This window comes from Corapipo altera, unplaced genomic scaffold, assembly GCF_003945725.1.
Source record: "Corapipo altera isolate COAL_440 unplaced genomic scaffold, ASM394572v1 23, whole genome shotgun sequence".
NCBI lineage: Eukaryota > Metazoa > Chordata > Aves > Passeriformes > Pipridae > Corapipo > Corapipo altera.
The window spans coordinates 20,154,515-20,176,433 of NW_020884878.1; the positions used below are offsets into that span (position 1 = coordinate 20,154,515).

The 21,919-nt window shown below is 35.0% G+C and overlaps 1 protein-coding gene across 5 annotated transcripts in view; it reads left to right on the forward strand.

Annotated features, from left to right (window-relative positions):
* SLC25A21 (solute carrier family 25 member 21) overlaps positions 1–21,919 on the forward strand; it is a 249,933-nt gene that overhangs the window by 139,087 nt on the left and 88,927 nt on the right. For all 5 annotated transcript variants that reach the window (XM_027637729.1, XM_027637727.1, XM_027637730.1 and 2 more), the window contains one exon: positions 1,204–1,252. In XM_027637729.1, coding sequence (XP_027493530.1) covers positions 1,224–1,252 — 29 coding nt within the window. In that variant the 5' untranslated portion in view covers positions 1,204–1,223. The remainder of the gene's footprint in view (positions 1–1,203; positions 1,253–21,919) is intronic.

Here is a 21,919-nt window from a genome sequence, read left to right on the forward strand (position 1 = left end):
AGAAACTTAGCTGTGAATCACCAAAAGACACATTCTTTATTACAAAAAACTTCGTAACTATTTTTACTATAAAAATAAAAAAATTAAAGAAATGCACTCAAACTTTGTAATAAGTATAGTCTTCACAAACTGGTTGTGTGTGTAACAGCATTAAATTCATTATGCTGGATAAAGAGATGGAGGGTGGATGTTTAGGACAATAAGATGGGAACAGAAATTTCAAAAACATTGTAATTATTATCTTGGCCATAGGTGTACGTATTTTCTTGACATTTCAAAATCCTGTAAGACTTGTTTAGTGGTTTCATTATCTCTGCAGATTGAGTGATATCGAAAATACACTTTTACTCTGATTCTGATAAATACATCTTTCTATTGTATGTTTTCTCTTTGGAATGATATATGAAACGGATAATAGAAGAAGGCAAGTCTAGAAAATTTAAGCAGAAAATTCACCTCATTTTTCATGAGGTGTCAGGTGGGTGGAAAGAATAACAAGCTGGTAGTGACAGGCGCATTTGGGATCTTCTGGGTTTCTCTTACCTTGGCATTGCCCACTTGCAATTCAGACCTTCTATTCAGGCATGTGGAAGGTTCCCAGCATGTGTATGTAAGTGCTTATGATGAGCAGTGGAGCAGGAAGAGGAAAAGCCAGGACTGGGCATCAGCATCAGCACAGAGCAGGATAGGATGAAGAACAAGTGAGGCTGTAGCTCAGACACCCAGCTCAGGAATCAGGCCTCATCTTAACATCAAGTTCATCTGAGCCCCCAGCGCTGTCCTACAGTATCCTTAGGAATTGGTCTTATATGACAAAGAAGCCAGTGCCAACCTATCTCCCTTCCTTTGCTAATCTCAGCAAGATTTCTTGTACTTATTTATGATGCCAGTCAAATGTTCCCACTGTTCTCAAGTCAGAAAACTGAGCAAAAACTATGATTAAATTGATCGCATAGCATAAGTCCTCACTTTCTCCACAATAATGAACAACTAGTACCATTTACTGTCAAAAATCCTTACGGTTCACATACACTACAGAGGAGTGTATGTTTAATACATAAGGTATTTTAATACTGTATCATCAATGATATGCTTAGGTTTTTACTTCATTTTTCAAATTTCAGAAACTGTTGGAGTCAATGAAAATTAAACTACCAACTATATAAAGATGTTTATTGGGCCTTTTTTATTATTCTTTTATAGGTCTTGTAGAAATTTGCCTGATGCATCCCCTTGATGTAGTGAAAACAAGGTAAGATTGTGCTTGAACAGGTTTTGTTGACACTGGAAGATACTCAAATTGCAAGCTGTCAAAAAATAAAATCCTTGAACTTCTCCAAATAAGATAACTCGTGTCTTTAATGACATTTATATTTACTTACCTGTATCTGCAGCATTCAACAAATGAAATTTGAGTAGCATGACACATTTCTAATTAGAGGTCATCTAAAGGTGTTAAATCTGTTTATGACATGTATTTTCACTGTTGTAACACAATGCTACAACATGAAGTTAGATTCCCTTACTATATATATCATCTGCAGTGATGTTTTATATGTAATTGGGAGATACCATATTGTCTCCAAAATAATTGTCACAGATTTTTTTATAAAAATAATAAAAGCAGATATTCCATATTCTCTTTGTAAGCTAAATAACTTCATGGTTTTATCTTTTTATAAATCTTTTTATCTGTCCTTATTTTCTTTTCTGAATATTTGTTCTTACATGAGTAAATGATTACATGACCTGGAAATTTTGTTCAAATTAGGTTTTTTTGATGTTGAATTACTGAGATGGAAAAAGAACAGTTGCGTTTCTATCTTCTGGAATATCCTTTTATTTTTCTGTGCTTTTTAGTTTTTATATAAATTCGTAAGTGAATGTAACCATATGTGAAAAACAAATCAGAATGGGGAAGCATACAATAGTAAAAAAAAGCTATTCATGCCATGTGTGTTATGCAGGGCCAATAATTACCATAAACTGCTTCTCGAGCTTTATCTATGTCCCAGTCATGTAGGTAGAAAAGCTTCACTAGGAAATGAATTGGCCCCAAACAATGAGGACAGCTGTGGTCTCTGAAATATGCTTGAAGCTGTCAATTATGGCTTGTGATTCTAGTTCCAGTTAGCCACTGTGTGAGTTTTTTATTGATGTATTTTTGGCTTCTGTTTGAATCACATTCTGTGGTTTGCATAAGACCTTGAGATGCCTTTTTCTGCAGGTTACATTTTGCAGCAGGAAGCCATCTCTCTGTGATCATTACCCAAAAGCAGAATGCAGTCGTTAAGGCTCCATCTGCATTATCTGCTGCTGAGGTGCTGTAAGTCCTCCTTGGGGCTTGGAGTTTACTCAGGCAATTCTTCTGTATGCCCACATAATACGGAATGTGTTACAGCACCACAGAATATCCTGAGTTGGAAGGGACCCATGTGTTGATTCATCTAGAGACAGTGTACCTGGTAGTCTCAAAGGTCCTCTCTGCCCCTCCAAGTACCACTGAGACTATGCTATTAAAACAAGACTTACATAAGAAGATGGAAACTATTGACTCAGAAGCAACAGGGTACAAGCAAAAAAAAATACAAGACCAAATTTAAAAGAAAAAAATCTATCTTGGTCTGCTGTCATATGATCCCCAAAGGATATGCTTTAGTGACTTCATTTTGACAAGTTTTGCTGTAACTCACCTGTAGGTCTCAAGCTTTTGGTTTTACCTCTTGCCATTTTCCTCTTTGTACTGAACTAGGAATCATATTCTTTTGTAGTATAAATACAGCTTTTGTAGTATAAATGCAGCAGCAGTGATTTACTTCTCATGCCTTTGGTGCCTTTGAGGTTGGCATCCTGCACATTCTCATGTCTCCAGTCTTGCTTGAAAAAACTTAATGTGTATCCTTCATATTTTAGTATATGCCACATATCATATGTCAGAAAAAGCATTAATTGAACATCTGTAGTGATAAACTGGCAATCAACACACATACTTTCAGCTTTCTGACAGAAACCACGCAGTGGACTCTCAGAACACAAGGACGGATTTCCCCATTCTACTGCAGATTTTACTGAGTTTGTCACACTTTCAGTAGTGAAAAGGTTTCTCAGATCTGAGATCCATAAACTTAAAGCATTAAAGAGTATATGGGGATGTTTGCAAAGCTGTATTAATACTGATAAATATAATAAAAAATAATAAAAGTTAGGAAACCTTTTAATGTGAAATCTGAGTTCATAAACAGTGGAATTTTTAGAAGAAAGAAAGTAGGCAAAAAGGAAAGAACGGTAGATGTGCAGAAGAAATCTGATTATGGATCAAGGTAAAACAGGAGGACTGAGTCAAAATATCCATTAAACAAATTTCTTCATCTGAAGAAACTTCAGTTGAGTTAACTCTTCCACTGAGTTAGCTACAACTCTTTGCACAAATGGGCAGCACCCAAGCGACAGTTTTTCTGGTTTGTTGATGCAGAGGTATCCAGAGATATCACACAGATTTTGCAGGAACTCTTCTGCTGATCCCAGCAGATGTTAGCAGTTGAAAATACTTACCTTTTGAAAGCCAATGACAAAAACAAGAATAGAATATCCTTTGATCTCATCCATCATTTCATTCTATGTTCCTAACATCATGCTTCTTCCTTTCGTGTTGCAATGGTCCAAATTTATTAAAGCAGATTAATTCTTTGATGGTCTTGAAGAAGTTCAATTGAAACATTGGTTTTAATTCTGAACTTTGAATATAGAATATTTTCTAATACTTTTTCATTTACTTTATTCCTTTCTTGCACTGCCACTAAGTACTGCAGTTTACTTAATCCAACATAGTATTGATAATCTCTACTTTCCTAGTCACTTCCAGCTATTACAGTTGTGGTGATTGTTTTAGGGTTTTCTTCCTTTTGGTTAAGTGAAAGGATATATAAAAGCAGCATTTGTTGCTTAATTTTTATAGTGTTTTGAGTTTTCTTCCTTTTTTTCTATAAAGTGCTTGCTTGGTGAAAAGAGTCCCATGGCCTTTTCGAGTTAGCGAAATCTCATTGATTTAAGTTACTCTTCTGAAGGAATTTAGGGAAAATGTCAGAGGCTCACATCTAGTGGACTGGTGGCTTAGCATCTTTGCTTTGTTGATATTTTGTGTATGTGTATGCTTTTAATAAAAAATTGGAGAAAATAAAGTTCCAGTCAAAGATTATTTTGAAACCCTGAAAAATGGTTTGGCTCTTTTTTGCCATTTTGCAATATATTTTCTGTGTTTAGCAATTTTCTGTTATTCTACAGTAACAATGCTAGACTTGTTTATCTGCTCACACCAAGGAAGAAGCAATATTTAAGTACATGCTTATAAACCACAGACAATCCAAATGCTTAATGAAGCGGTTTTTCCTAAGTATACATTTGAAAATAATTTTATTTTTTTATCTATTATAACACTAAAGATCACCACTTTAAAAAATTTATGTGAGCTATGTGTATGAAGATAACTATGACCCATTGTTTTAGCTCTATGAATCCCACTTATTCTTTGAAATAAAGCTCTTTTCTCAATTGCAAGATATATTGGTATAGCTTCTGATGAGACACTATTAAAAAAAGATGTGCTAAATTTTTAATGTTTTCATAGAACAGTCTCTGATAGCTGTTTTATTTTTTCGGTTACCCTTATGATTATTTTAACCAGCTGTAGATGAAATAAAGTACTGAATCTCTGCTCTTGTCCTCCTAAATACAGAGTCTGGTAAGTTTTTATGTGTGTGCCTATGTATAAGAAGTGATAGCAGTAGCAAGAGCTTTTCAGTACAGATACAGTCAAGACATAAAAAGTCTACTTTTTAATTAAGGTGATCTTTCTTTGCTAGAAAGTGAGGGAGGAGATAAATTTCTTAGTCTGGATAAAGAATTGGTTTTGGTTATTTTGAACCCTTTTCGCATCTTAAGTGTAATACAGGCTGTAATGTAATTTTCATCCATCAGACTTTCAAAGGATGACAAAATGGCATTCTAGTTCATGATACATAGGACAAGATATTGCCGTATATATTACTTTAAAACTAAAAATAGTGAAGTGTTTTTCCACCTAGGGTTTATCCTTTGTGGAGTATGTTTTGGCTTAAACAAATGTACAAAATTCAGAACTTAATAGTGTTTTATTGTTGGAAAATTAATATTTATGCAACAGCTCACAGATTGCATAAGTGTAGTTGGTGAGGGAAAGGGAGAGAATTACAGGGAGTTGTCTAAAGTCAAGGAAAAACTGATGGTGTTTGAGGAATCAGTCAAACAACCCTGACTGATAACTGGAGGATGTTACTGTGGTCTGTCTGACAGTTTCAAGTTATGTTCTGATGTAGTCCTCTATCCTTGAACAGCTTGAATTTTCAGGGAAAAAAAGCTGTTCATTTTTTTCATATACCTACTACTGAGTTGCTGGCATAAAAATGACATTTTCAGGAGCTCAGTAACTTTGAACTACATGCCCTGACATAAAATTTTCCTTGCTATTACATTTTAACACCTCAAGAAATGCATGCAGCCAAGGTTGATATTGGAAAGTTAGAACTATGACTAGAAATAAAATTTTGGCTAATATTTCCTCAGGTTTATGAGTTGATTACCTTTACATGCACTTTCTCTTTTACTTTGATTATCACCAGTATTTATACAGCTGAATCTTAGTGATTTCACTGTTCTTGAAAAGAAATTTCAAAGTTTCCTGTGCAAATATTCGTACAGACTGTGAAACATATATTGAAGTAGAAATAGTCATTTTGGATCATGTAGTTATGAAATAGAAATCATACTTTTATTTTTTTTAGCAGTTGTCTACATGACAGAGTTTAATAGAAAACACAAATGAAGAAATATGTGATTAACTGCTTTCAAATAATAGAGAAAAAATAACAACATGTCACTGAAACCTTTCAAATGCATAACACATCTGAAAAAAATTGTGTCTGAAATTCCTGTGAACAGGAAACATGTTATATGGATTAGATGAATTATTTACTTCTCTCTTTCCTTTTGACAGTAATTTGACATCACTCTGCATTTTGAGGCAAATATTTGTCTCATATCACAGTAATACCAAATCGTACTCCAGATCTGTGTTGACTTCAGTGGAGATAGATTCATGTTGAACTCAAGTTCATACAACTTGAGTATTTAGGGTTTTTTTACTTCCGAGGTATTCAAAGACTGATAAGTATTATTATATACCAAATACCATATAAAGGACTTGGAGAAAGTCTAGTTTATTATTTTACCAAAAGAATCAGTAGGGTAACTTTTGTTCTAACAGTTTAAACATATATTCAACAGGCAGTGTTTTAATACTTCTCTAGTTAACTCAAATAATGATAGTTCCACGTGATTTTTTTTCTCTTTATTTAAACAAACTTTCCTATATTTTTATTTAATTGTGTCTTCACAACACAGTCTCACGTTGGGATGAATGTGCAATTTTAAAATCAATACTTAAAGAGACCCAGGAGGCATTGTTTCAAAAGCATTTACTTCAATTTACTAGGAAAATAAGTTAATAGGTATAGCTTTTTTTCATGATCAGCCTACCGAATGTCCCTGTTTTTTTCCTTAAAGCTATCTCACCTTTGGCAGAATCTGGGGAACCTGCAGTCCATGTTGCTCTATTTTAACACCTCTTTACATAGTTCAGTCTTAGATCAGAATCTTCATGTAAACAGACTTTCCACCTCATGCATGATCCAGAATATCAGTATTTAAAATATGAGGTGAATAATTCACCTTAGAAACTGTGGAGAAAGTTTTCGTGTAGTCATGATAGGGATTTTGTAATTTGCTACTCTTTCTGCAAAATTCTAAACCAACATCATGAATCTAAAGCATCAACTTTAGAAAATAATTTGGGATCTGAGTCAAGATTTGGACTCTGCATTACAGACCTATTCCTGGTTAGCAACTGTTCTGCTGATTTGTGTGCATGTTTATCCATTCTGTTCCTTTGTTCCAGTTCTGTCATTTTGGTCTTATTAAAAAAGTTCAGCTTACTACATGTGTTTCCGATCTCATTCCATCTGTTGTTTTGCAAGAGCTACTTCCTTTATATCATTAATTCCTCTCTGATTTTTGGTCTTTTTTTGTTTGAATGAGCAGTAGTGGAGCCTGTTTCTGAAAAACATTGGTTTAAGGAAGAGTTCATTGTCCTTACACAATGTTACCATTTACAAGTGACCATAGCTCACTTGGTTTGCATCAGGCCATGTTAAGTTCATGTTGCTTGATTCAAACTGCTCTAGTTAGATTCATAACAGTTTTTAGCAGAAAATAGTCTTCATGTCCTGGGAAAATTATCAGGATACCAAAATATTCTGTATTGAAATAAACAGTTTAACTCTCAGAAGACTGTTAGAAAAACAATGAGTTTTGGCTAATGAAACTTCATGTAATTAATTTTTGGATTTTGTCAGTTTTCACTTCCTTTTATTTTTTGGTCTTTTCAATGACTTGTAGGTAATTTTAAACTAGAAAAACAGAAGTTTTTGTTTGAAAATGTAGAGAACAACATCCATTGTCATCTAAAAGAAGTGTACAAAAATATATTGAAACATTGTTTTTTGAAAAATTTTTTTTTCATTTAAAGGGGAAAAAAGTCAAGTAAAACTAATCCCTGACCAACTCAGTTTAATGTCCTTATTTCAACCAAATGTCAAGGCTTTTCTCTGGGATTAGTTTTACTTGATTTATCAATGGCCTTTGGCACAATTGTTCACAGGGCTTGTGTGCATATTGCAGCTTATACTCTGTTTTTGACATTTGAATTTCAGCATTGAAATACTTTGAATATTTAGATACAGATCCAAATTTTTTATAATAAGGACTTTAAGTTTACAATAATTTCTATGTGGATGTGATCCAGTGCTCTGTAATTTGCCCTTTATTTTCCTCTTCTATGTACAGTCTGTTAGGAATTAATAAGGGTACATGGGCTAATAATTCCTGCTAGATATACTATTGCAGTTTAAGTCCTTCCCTGAATTAAAGTACAGTATTGATGTGCACTATTAAACAGATGCTCTTATTTGCAGTGCTGGTCAAAGTGATTTTTGTTCCTATGTACTTTTTTCTTTGTATTCATAGGCATACCACATGTATATTTTATAAAGAGGGTCAAGATCCTTTGGGATAAAAGGAACTTTGTAAATGTGGCTTCATCATCTCTACATGTGATACTGTGTTATTTGTTTTTGATCAAACAGCGGAACTGCTTGATGATATCCCTATTTCAAATCAATGTAGATTATTGGAAGATCTATAACATATATTTCTTTCTTGATTTTAAAATAATTCTATCCCTTCTTTGATAAAAACTGATATTGTGCATAATCCAGACTGCTACAGGTCTCTTCTATCAAGCTTTTCCTTAATTTTGATTAAACATTCTGCCATCCACTCTTGAATTTTTTTATTGAATATCAGATACTTTTCTAAACAACTGAAATACCGTAAAATCATAATTTCCATTTGGCAGTGTGGCATGATGGTACCATGCTTTGGATTACAAGTAATCTGTGACATTCCACTGGCTTTACCAAAACTTCACGCAGTTTCTTGGGTCAATCATGAGCTGTAACAACCTGGAATTTTTAACACCCACCAAATAAGCCATGTTCACCTTCAACATGCTCAAGATAGAACAATAATCTCTATTTACCTATTAAAGAATCCTTTCCTTGTTTCTAAGGTTTTTAGGTCAATAAAATGAAATAAATGAGTACTCCAGATATCTAATTATCTACTTGTATACTACAGGAGTGCAATAGAAAGAAGAGAAATGGCTCTGTGTGTGGGAAGAGAGTGGTGAGACCATCATAGGAGAACTGAGGAGAGAGGCAGTACTAGAAAAGAGTGTGAGTTTTTTAGAAAAGGAAGCAAGTCTACCAAAGATAGCAAAAGAGAAAGAATGCCAGAGCAAGAACTAGGACAGATGAGGGAATGTGTGATGGTTTTCTTGCATAATTTCTCAGCCCAGTAGAGGCAGAAGGTGTTTTAGGTTTCTGGGAGGGTGCTGGATCAAAGCTGACTTAGAGTGGCCTTAGTTATCTTCAAGACAGAGTATGTAATTTTGTTTGGAATTTTTCATTTGGTGCATCTTTCCATATGTCCTTTTACATTCCTCAAGCACAGCTCTGTCTGGTAGAAGATGATTTCTTGAGCAGTTGATTTGAGGAATAAATGGAAGTCATGCTAAAAAACATCCTGAATATTTTCCATCCTGCTATTGACAATCCTTTTGACTTTGGACTTTTGCAAGATGTATTTGTTAATTTTTTTTCTTAACAGTTTTGTGCCTGTTATTTTGCTTTTCCTCCAGTTCAGACAATGAGCTAAAATAGTTGAGTTCAGGTCCCTTTAATGTGCATTTTGCTTTCATTCTAATGACATAGCACAATGTTCTTTCTATGTTTGGACTTCCCATGCTTACAGAGTTGATGTAAGCATTACTACATGGGCAGAACTTGTAATATGACAAGTGCCTGAGGGTTTCTCTTCTATAATCTGCATGTATATATTTACATGTTTAAAAAAAATAAATGTATACAGACATATTTGGCTGAACTGGTGCAGCATCTTCTTTGGTAGAGGAAGTGAAGCTTCTTCATGTTTGAGTTCTCTAACATTGGAAAAACCTGCAGTTGATTAGTTGTGTACACATGATGCAGTTGCAAGAGAGTGGTGTGGACTGCATTTTGTGATTTCATGGGCTGCACATCACATTTTGCACTTGCAGTTTAAATCCAAGAAAGCTCTGAAATTTTTTCTTCTTGTTTTTGTCTTAATTTTATGGAAATATTTCCTTTTATAATATGAGGGTACAAATAGCCCTCTGGTAGACAGAACAGGAAAATTTGACAGAAGAACTCTAAAACTGTAATTATGGTGAAGAACCATACCATGTGTTACAGATATGACAGAATAATTCTTTTTTCATAACACTGTCTGATGGGGAAAGGCAGAAAAGGGAGAGAACCTAGGACTGAATACTTGCTAAAATATACTCATTGTACTGTTGCTTTCTCTAGTTAGAAGCTACCAAAGAAATTAGAGACAGTATAAAAACACTTGGATTCTCTTTATAGTATCTCAAGATATTTAAAGATAATCAGGATGTTTTCATGAGTCAGAAGCTATGACCAAATTTTCATTATAAAAATTAAATTCAATTTGAAACATTTTGGATACGTGGGTTAGCTAACAGACTGGGGAAAATACAGCCGTATTTGTAAAGAAAATACCCTATAGTATTACAGTGTGCTATGGTTTGTATTAAATGCAATAGATGTGTTTAATTATTTTATTTGTTTAGATTCCCATAGCCTCAGGGTATGCCATTATATTACTGCCAGAAAAAAGGGAATTACTACAACTTATGATAATGTACCTTTTTCGAGTTATGTATATTACCCCTTATACTCTTAACAGTGAGAAAGAAATACCATTAGGACTCTTTGTACTCAATGCAGTGTGGACTATCCTGTACATCATTTATGAATCTGATTTATTTATTTTGGTCATTATTCATCTGCTATTTCACAGCAATGAGGAATGGTACCAGAACTTCTAGCACTTTATCCAGGGCTGTACTAGAGGCAGTTTAGGCCACTTCAGTGGAACCAGCACTTAAAATCATGGCCAGTTCACAAATGAAATGTTAAACCTACATCCATCATGTTCTGCCCATGCTGCCCTAGCACTCAGAAATTCCTATCCTGTTGCTTAGTTCAGCTGCCTCTCCCTCTCCCTCACCCTTTTCATCTCCCTCTTCCTCTCCTCTGCCAATCGCTTGGTCCCAAACTACAGCTTTTGCCCAGCCTGTTTTAAAATGTGCCAGGTGACAAGCCCCCTCTAATTCCCTTGGAAGGCTCCTGCATAACCTACTGCTTTTCACAGCCAGAAGGTATTTTCTAATGTTCCAGTATTTCCATTACATAGTTTTATCCCTAACAACTACCTGCACACCCTTGACTGTATATTGTTCTCCTTTACCTTTGTTTATTCCCTGGAGATGTAGTAGATTCATGGCATGCCCCCGTTTTCTTTTTTGCAAGCCTAAATTAGTGTGAGATGATCCGAGAAGCTTTTTAAATCTTTTTTTTCTGTATTATTCCTGTATTTAAAATATATTCAGTCAAAAGAAACCATGAGGGATAGAATGGAATGAGAGCAAGAGCGGCAATGGGAAACTGAAGGACTAGGAGGTGAGAAAATACATGGGATTCTATTTACAAGAAAAATACATGCTGAAAATAAGTATTTAAGATGGGAATTGGGGAGTGGAACTAAACAGATGTTAGCACAGTTACTTTGTCTGGAGACAAAGAAATGGAATAGTTTAAAAATGTATACATTTTAAAGTGATATTTTAAATAAGGATTGAGCAGCTGGGAAAGGTTACTTAGGCTATGAGTTGGAGACATCTATGGTGTACATAAGATTTTTTTAAAAACAACCTAACAAAGCAGCTGAGTTATTAACAGATGTTAATGATTTGTCAACGGTATTAAGCATTAAGATCACAATCCGGGGTAGACTGTGATCATGCCTGATTTCTCCATGGACAAAAATTTTGCATTAGACCACTGTCATGACTGATTTCTAACCATGGATGGAACATGCCTAAAATAAAACAAGCAAGGAACCACTTTAGAAAGAACGAACCACTTTAAAAAGAAAGATAAAGAAGAAAAAGGAAGGAAAGAAGGAAGGAAGGAGCCTCCTATGTTTATTGTGTTAGTATTTGGTTATTTGTATTAGTATTTAGTATTTGGTCATCTATGAGTGGGAGATAGTTTAAGGATGGAAAATCACTTTATATCTTCATTTACAATGAACAGAAAATAATTTTTCTACCTCTTTACATTTCTTTTTTTCTTACTTGTATTTGAGCTTGTATTACTTACTTACTTGTATTTTCAAAGCTATGGATACAAGAGAATAAAGCTGTATGTGTTGGAAGCACAATGTAACTGTAGCAATGCCAATAATTCTCTCAGAGAAGTTGGCCATTATTTCTGTATTTAAGTATGTCCCTAAAATAACTGCATTAGGCCAGTAAGTGCCAAGTAAATCTATAAATAAATAAAAAGAGAGATAGTATCTTTATGAACTATGCTTTTTGTATGTTTTTATGACCAGATGCATCAGTGTGTATTCTAGGTCTAGAGGGGGTTTTGAGAAACAAGACTCTTCATGTTGAGTGGGATGCAAGTAAAATACCATCTCCAAAATAATCTTGGCACAATTGAGCTGTCTTTTGAATTTATATCTCCAGAGAGTAAAAAGAAACAACAGAAAGCTAAGGAAATATTTGCAAGTTTTTAGCTGCTGCAATGTTGTAGTAAGCTGATGACTCCCTGGTGAGAAGGCAGTGGGTTAGATTGCGCTTTTACGACCAAGTTGAGTCAAGGGCAGAGCTCAACGGCACCAGCTGAAGAGCAACACACAGAAGGGATTGTACCTCAGAGGTGCTGTAACCTTCCCAGTTTTCCTGTATCCCAGTAATGGATTGTTGATCCATAACAGTACTAACTTTTTGTAACTACAAAAGTACTGTCATCCCATGTACCTTTTTATCCATTTCCCTAAATCTGGAGCAGGGGCAAAACGCATCCCCTGTGCACTGGCTGCCATATACATGTCTGCAGCAGAGTGTTGAGAAAGTACTGCAAGTGCCCATAGGTATATATGTAGTTCTGGGTCTGTAACAGACATAAGGGAGATATATTTTTGAGTACTACCAGTGATACTGTATCCAGCATCTGCTGAGGTGTAGCAACTTAGATCAAGATGGTTTCTCCCAGGAGGAACATTGGATAGTACTTTCTATAGCACATTAGTGAGCTGAATCAGTCAACCATCAGAGGCAGTACAAGGGAGGAAGCAGGAGAACAAGACAGATGGGAATTTGATTGGGAAAAGTGCCTGTATATGACAGCATGTCTTTAGATTATTCTGTTCTCTTGTGGTACTTTTTCCTCAGTGAGACAGGTACAGACCGAAAGGATCAAATTAAATAGTTCTGAAATTGTTAAACTGGAACACAAATTAGGAAAGGGAAATAAAAAAACTCAGAGAAGAAAAGGAAAAGAAAAAAGGAAAAGACAAGGAAAGAAAGAAAAAAAAAAAAGAAAAGAAAAGGGAAAGGGAAAGGAAAAGGAAAAAAAAGAAAAAAGAAAAAAGAAAAGAAAAAAGAAAAGAAAGAAACAAACCTCTTTTTTACTTATTTTGTATCTTAGAAAAAAAAGAAGTGAATGAAGACATATTTCATTTAAAAATGTGGTTCCACAGCATTTTATGCTCATTTCTTTTGGAATTACTTTTGTTTCCTTGACATTTACACTGCCATGCAGTGGCAGTTCAGGAGGCTCACACAGTGGAAAATTTATCAATTAATCGTTTTCTGCCTGGGTTTCTTTTTGACCAGCTTGGTTTCCTGAATTAATTTCTCACATAATTATGTATCAGGTAATACGAGGACAAAGAAGGGGGCAACCCAGACAGATCATCAGTGGCAACCACCAAACTGTATGCTAAAGGTATGCATGAAAGGCATTTGTGTGCACACTTCATTAGAGTATGCTGTTACATTTAATCTAGTGGTTTGACACTAACAGAGTTAGTCCTGCTTCTGGTTCCTTGCCACCCAACACCCTTCTCTAATCTTTGTAGTTTGATCCCATCATTTTCCTTATACAACATCTAGCAGTTGCAAGACTGCAGGGAAAATTGATTTAGCTTGATGATAAATCAGAAAATTCTAGTGGCTGCATGCTGTTAGATCAGCTGTCTTGTAATGCAAAATTGCATCATAATCAAAGATGTATACATATTTATTTACTATGTCTCAAAATTATATATGACCTTTTACTTCTGTGATTTACAGTTTTTCTATCTTGTCTGATAGAACAGGCTTTATAGTTTTATACCTTCTCTTAGAAAATGAAGTCCAGTTAGTGGACTAAATTTAAAAGTGAATTTTTAAATGAATAGCAATACCTCCTTTTGCTATTCATATACATTTAGTTTTCTTGCCAAATTGTTATATTATCTGAATAATTTGACATATCTAAGAGGGAAACAGCTTACAGTTCCATTGTTATACAGATAATGCATTGTAACAGTATATGGAATATGTCTCAGGAAATTTAGGGATATACTGAAATTTAGTTTTCAATTTCATGAGACAGGAAATTCCAACTTTGTTGTTCATTGTTGCTTAAAGGACGAGATGCTTATCTCCCTCATGCCAACAGTGCTCCTCCTTACACAAGCTGTAGGCCTTGTTGTAGCCTAACTGGTACAGTTCCTGATGAATTTGTGAATTGAATCAGCTTGCCAGAAGGGTTCAGTGGGCATCAGAACTATCACAGAGAAAGGATCAGGACCACACAGTGAAAAAGGAGTAGGAATAGGGGAGAAAAAATAGAGGGGGAAACCTCCCTGTTTGGTTTCAGGCGAACTCTTACATCAGTTCAAATCATTGTGGAAGACCTTAAGCCAGAGGCATCGAACCATTTAAATTATGGGTATATTAAATTCTATTCTTCAAAGTATTCATTTGTCAAGTCTGCAATACTTAACTCACATGTCTAAATACTTGGCCCAATTTGAATGAATAAAGAATTCTTGAAGTTCCTTGTTAATAAAATTGCACAATAATACAAAACTTGCTTGCTTTTAATGCCATGACAAATGATTGCCTTTCAAAAGGCTGTTGATTTTCTGTGAAAAATGTAATTAGGGTTGAAATTTCATATTACAGCTTCAGCAGATATAGTAATTCATGGCTACTAAAAAGACCCTCATACTCCTTCATTCCAACCTTCTATTTAGCAGATTCAGCCCTTTAATTTGGCCAAAAACTAATTCAACAAGGAGAAGAAAATGGGGAAGGGAAAAAAAAAAAGAACTACCCAGCAACAAGTGTAATTGGAGAGGCAAATGTGTGAGTTTTTCAGTCAGTTCTGATAAACAGCATGAGAAAAGTGGAACATGAAGTTCTGCTCTAGCTGTGAAGTAAACCTGTATGTGCAAATAGCTTTGGTGCCATATGTGAAACTTGTTCCCAGCGTTAGATGATCTCACATAGGAGAGAGAAAGGATATACTTAACAAGAAGCTCAAGCTCTGGAATCATGACATCTGGAAATACAAAGGGAAAACACAAATTAAATGCTTGTCACCTTGCCGTACACCAGCCTGATGATCCTCTCTTGACTGTTGGCAAGGACTAGATATTAGGACAGATGGCCTTCTGATCTTTTGTCTTCTCATAGATAATACTGTGGAGGCTTTGTACATGAAACCGTTTCTTGATTGGCCACACTAAATTTTGAGATCAACTAGATGCATTAATGATGCCATTTCCACTTACTTTGTAGCCTTTGTAGAAACATATATAGCAGAAGCATTTAGAGTAGTTGAATAGAAAGGGCATGGTCTTATTCTTGTCTTTTTGTGCTATTCTGACAGCTCAGAGGACATGAAAGGAGATTTTGGCACTGCAAAATTTTCTTAATGGATCAGAAGTCCTTAGGTGTTATGTGGTGTAGAGGTGCATTAATGACTCTGCTTCACGTGTTCCTCACAAACTCTTATATGGGAATAGATAATTCTGGAAAGAAGTTAATGGTCAGAATGTCTCTTACATTCCAGCTTTTTGTGGCTGCCAGTACAGACCCTTGTGACTAATAGGAATTCTGCGCCAATTAGAACAGAGCTGCGTTATGAGTGCTGGGGCTGCAAGAGTTCCACTATTCTTGGCTAGCTTGAGCACGGTGGAACTACACGTGGCAGCTTTGAAAAGCTTGGCCCGTGGTCATTCTCCCATTTAGTCACATTACTTAATGTAAACTTCAGTCTTGAATGACAAATCATAAAACTGGTACAGCACAAGGCCAGTTCACAGGTGCTCTTGGAAGACATAATTTATGCAGTTGTACCAATTTTGATTGATGTGAACAAATATCCAGAAGCCTTTGGAAAAAGGCTATTTTGCTATCTGCAGACAAGTTAGCTTCTAAACAGACAGCTTTCTTGAAATACTGGTATGTGAATGCTTCCATATTTGAAAAATAAACCAGGACCGGAGCATAATAAAACTCAGAATAAAAAGAAATTGGTCAGCTAAAGTTTTGATGAGTCATATTTCAGAAAGCAAGAACAAATATGTTAGAAGAAAATGTCTTTTGAAGATACATCAATCAGAATTTTCAGTAAACTTTTCCGATTTCAAAATGATGAAGCTACTGCTTTGGAAGCTAATGTGAAACTGCAGAAGGGATACAGATGAAAATGTCTTACCTTTTCATGTACTACAGCTTACAGACTTGTATTTGACATTGCTTCTGTTAAAGCTAAAGCTGTGCACAAAAATATCTGAGGGACAGTTAATTTTGTTCCTTTCACTATGAAATAGTAACCTGGGGCAGTATGTAGGGACAGGTGAGTAAAAAGTAATATACCCTTGATTACAGTATTTTTAAATTCATTACACAAAGTCCTGTAGCTCAGAATAATTGGTTAAATACACCCAATATTGGTGGATAATTTGACATGACAATATGAGATTTTTTTGAAAGTTCAGTTCATATGTCTGTGACTTTAGATAGATGGCAAAATTGGAAACATTTCTAAGGGATAGTCAAATTTTACTGTTCCCTAAGCCACGGCCACAAGACTCTGCAGCACCCTTCATACTCCACTGAACATTGAAATGGGGCTGGAGTATATTAGGTCCTCTGTTTCAACATCTACATGGGCTTGAGTTCATGACATGGAATATTTAAGCCAGGTTTTGTTAGGAGTTCAGTTTTTATAAATTTAAACTTTGGTATTTGTTGGAATTTTCTTCTGAATTAACCAACTTTTTAAAAATTAATTTGTCCCCCAATCCACTTTGTCAAGCTGGAAGTTTCATTTAACTTTGTTTAACAGTGAAGATACTGTAGATGCACCTTCACAGTATGGATGATACCAATAAAAATGATCTGTAGAAATTGTTTGAAGGTGTATTATCTTGCTCTGTTTCTCAGGTATGGTCCATAATGTGGCTTAGTTCACACTTAGAAATTTCTGAGTGAGACACATATTTCTGTGCTGGAGGGGTCAAAATTAAAGAATGTTTCATTGCAACTTGTATAGTGGGAACATAATCAAAGGCAAAGTTTTGAATAAGTAATTTCAGCATGGTTGTATTTCTTTTATCTGCAATATTCCCTTTATAACACGGGCCTATACATCTAAAATTGCCAGACTACCTGTAGAAGAAATGTATTATGTGCTTAATAACCACATAAAATTGTGGGGAGAGAGTAATCTTACTACTAATTTTTTTCTGTCCATATCTTTTATGATTGTGTGTTTTGGAGTATTAAATTTTCGGTAGTTTTCCCTTCTACACCAGTATATTTTAGTACATTTCTTGTATGGTAAGCAAGTACAAGTACTTAGGAGCAGACAATTTAATTGCACTTTCTGTTGTTATAAATACTTCTGTAATGGAAAAGAATTTCATTGACATTTTAATATGCTGTCACTTTAAGATACTACATGAAGTGTGAACAGAGCACAGGCACGTTTAACAGGTGTCTCTAATTGTTATTTTGTTTCTTAGAAATAGGCATAATGTAAACTTTGGTGAAACATATAGATCCAAGGTGTTTGGATCCTGCAACATGCTAACCAGGCTTTCCTTTGGCTGGTTGGAAAACAAATTGGGGTGTGTAATTGATTTTTTTTTTTTTTTTTTGTAAGTAAAGCTTTTATGTTTGCTTTGAGTTCAAACTCCATCTTTTTCTTGTTATTTTTTTTTTTTTTTTTGTCCCTTAGGAGGGATTGCAATATGGGCTTTTAGGGAAGGAGAAAAAAAAAAAAGAGTTCAGTGTATTCATTTATTTTAGCAAATAGGACATTTCTATTGCTTTTGGATTTTGCCAGTCTGTAACTGCAGAATTGTGGAAAAGGGTGAAAACCAGATCAATTACATTTTTTAAAAGTGTATTTTCATTAGATTTTTCAAGTTCCTGTTATGCTCAAAGGGAGTTCAAGACCTGTTGTGTTCACAGAATATTTGAAAAACCCCTTAAAAGAAACAGATCCATCCAGGAAAATGTCTGTATTGTTGGATGAAATGTCCTTGCTTTAAAAAATGGCAAAAGCAGAGCAACAACACACGTGTACAGTCTTTTTAAATCTTCAGTGAGATTACCACCAGTTCCAGAAGTTGATACAAAAATGTCTTTAAACAGACAAACAAAGAACCAAAACCAGAAAACAAACCTGGTAGCAGAAGTTAATACTGAATTTTGAAAAGAAAAAAACCACTGGTTTTGTTGCATAGGAAATTAATTATGAACATGCATCTTCTATAGAGTTTACTTAGTTAAAAAGTTTTTATTATAAACAGTTATTCTTTCCCAATTTGGCAGAAAGATAAGCTACATTAGTTCCTTAAAGTTACATACTTAACGATTTAGTGAACATTTCACGATCAAATGTTTCACTTATTTTGCAGATACATTTAGATTGATTGCAGAAAATTATGGAAGTCTATTTATTAGTTAAGCTGTAGTTAAAGTAAAGGAATTCTGATCAATTTGCTAAGAATTGCCTCCAGCTGTGCTGGTTTCCGTCATGTAGTTAAACAGAAGCTCACCATAGTTTGATCTATTTGTCCTCATTCTCGTGGTCACTGAAGTAAAGTACGATGGACTCAGCAGCAGTCACATGCTCCTTGAGTATTCAGGTGCTAATCCAGAGACTCAATTAAAAACTTCAAAGCCTTTGGGGAAATATTTATCTGAAATTAACTTAAATTAATGTGTGCAATAATTATATATTTAAATACTTATGAAGAAACTGTGTAATAAATTCTTAATTTCAAGATCAGAAAGACAGAGGGAGCTCTGATCTGGAATAGAAAATAACCTCATCATCATAGCACGTAACTAAGAAGTGAGAGAACCAATTGAAATTCCTCCTTCCTGAATCAGAAGTCTTGACCTTTCCAAAACCTACACAGGTGCCTTGACCTCTGCGTCTCCATGGTATTCAAAACTCAGAAACTGCTCTAGGCAAAACTAAAAATATAAGATTTGAATAAGACATTCCTCCAGCACATTCACATGTGTGCATGGTTCAACTAAAGACTGCATTGTAAAAAAGCAAGAACTGAATGTGTCTCTGCCAGATTCTATTGAGTACTGTAGCCACTAATACTCTGCCTCTCATTTCTTCAACAACTACAACTCCCCTTATCCAAATAATGAGATGGAAGCACATTTTTCTACCCACAGGAATAAAAAAATAAAAAAAACTTTGTCAAATAGATCCATTCTTGAAATGATTGCCATATTTACATCTATGCTGCAGATGCAGAATCATGTATAGTCAAGATACAGAATATTTTTAATTTTTAGCACTGTCTATGATGTATTCCTGCACCTTCATTTGTGTAGTATGTGTATAATATGCTGAAGTGCCAAAAATTGAGCTGACACTTCAACTGTTGCCCTCAAGAGTGTAATTCCAAACTAGTATTCTAAATTAAGTTTTTTTGCTGGATATCATTGTAAGTGTAGATCTTCCAGAAGATCTACAATCTTCTGGAAGATTTTACTATGAGATTAGAGGTTTTTGCTTAAGAAAGCTTTCCTGTCTGGAAAGAGGAATCTTTCTCAGATGTTTTTTGCTCCTGCATTCCAGAGAATCTCTCCATGTTATGAGAAAAGATAAGTTCTTATGGACATGTCTGAAGGCTGGAGTGGCCAGGGATGATAAAAGCCCTGAGAACAGGAGATGTGTTTTTTCCTAGGCCTGGTGCAGTTTTGTGCCGTTATGTTCAGTGTTCTAGACTTTTGAAAATAAATTCTCCTTAATCCTTTCACTCCCTAGTATTTTGGGGATGCCTGTGTGCATTTGACCCTTATATCATTTTAGTTGAACTGTAGGGCAAAAAAAGCTGAATCAGTTTTACTTTTTCAAAAGATATTATTCCCCCTTGGGGTGCTGAATCTGGCCTGGTGACTGCAGATAGTGACTATAGTTTTTGTTTGTTTCAGCATCACCTCTACACCCTTCAAACAGTAGAGTCCTGTTCTTCAGACCATTTCATATTCCTCTTCATTTCTTGACAAGTGTGAAAAGAAGAATCTCCTTCCATATTCCTCTGTTCAAATCTTCACTATGCCATCCCAGGATCAAGACCTTTTGCATGAACCTATGAAGTACACAGTTACTGCAGTAGAGTTCCTTTCACCTCTTGTGGTAGAGTCTCAAGACAAAGCCTGACATATTTTCATAGTACTCAGGTCAGTGGGTCCATGTAGTTTTAAATTGGGATACCTCATGATCATCAATGATGATCAGTGTTTATCCCAACAACAGAATTTTTCCTTTTCTTAGATCGTAGTGGAAAACAAAAAATCCATCTGCCTTACCAGACTACGTGTTAGACTTGCATATAGTGTGCAATTCTTGGTCTTTCGTGGTTTGGAGTCATTTCCAGAACCATAAGAAAAAACAAGTATCTATCAGTAGTGAAAGTTTTGAAAATATTCTTATCTGCTTAGCATTCATGTGTAGATCTGGGTATTTTGCATTTTCCTTCCCACTATAAAGCATATGCTTTTAGAAAATATTGTACTCCGAGCATGTGTCAAATACATTTTAGGTAAGGAATATAAAATCAAAGTAATGACAAGACAAAATTGTTTTATCAATTGACATTTTGTGAAATACGTTAAACATAACATTTTAGGAAAATCTGAAAATAGGTAATTAATGTTATTACTTTCTCCTATAGTCTTTCTACAAGTGCAGCTATATGTGCTATTGGTCACTTTTTACAATAGCTTTAGACAGGTTAATGTTTTAATAAACACCCAGGGGTTATAAATTCCAACTGCTCAATATATTTCTGTGGTATATTTTAGACAAAGGGCTGCTACTTCTGGCCTTTATCCCTGACATTGTTGCTAGACATACCTTTAGTATGCTTTCAGTTGTTGTTACTAGAGTTTTATTCTGTGATAAATAACTAGATAAATGTACTACAACAGGATCATTCTTTTCTGCCTTCCCTATTTTTTGTGAAATATTGAGTTAACTTTATGAAGGAAACATTGAAAGAGTTTGAACTTTCAAGGATTAAAACCACTTATAGAGCTAAGAACAACTGTGCTGAAAAGGCATTTGCATGGCAGTTTTGAGTAAATACCCTTTCTGGAATTAATTTTTATTTTTGTGATTAAGACAAAAATACTTGTTTTCTGAATCACTCTTTCTTGTACAGCTAGCTAAGATTAACTAAAACCAGAAGGGTAAGCATCTTAAAATCAAATCAAATTATGGGCAATACTCCCACAAGGTTCCTGAGGTAATTTTAGGAGCTTTTCTTTTGTAAGTCCACCCCAAATATTTTATCAGAATCATGTAGTGGGTGATTTAGCCAGAAATATGGCCAAAGAAGAAATTATTCCACCCATATTAGAAGGATGTAACTGAAATAGAGGTGGTATATCTGTGCAGTGTACACGACACACCATATGATGTAGTATAGTGCATACTGTGGTTGTCACTGTTGCAGGAGCTTATGTTCTTGACTAGTTTAGGAAAGATTCTGTCTCCAGGAGCCTACTGACTTCTGCTGTTTCTTTGATTTGAACGCAAACCCAAGTCTTCTTAAGGTCCCTGACAGCAGAGCTGGTCTTTTAAAACAGCAGCTGTAACGATTGAAGCTTGTGGGAGACAAGGTTTGAAAAGATACTTGTAGCAGCCAATTGCGCTGGTTTTGGCTGGGGTAGAGGTAATTTCCTTCACAGTGGCTAGTAGGGAGCTGTGTTTTGGATTCGTGCTGAACACAGTGTTGATAATACAGAGATATT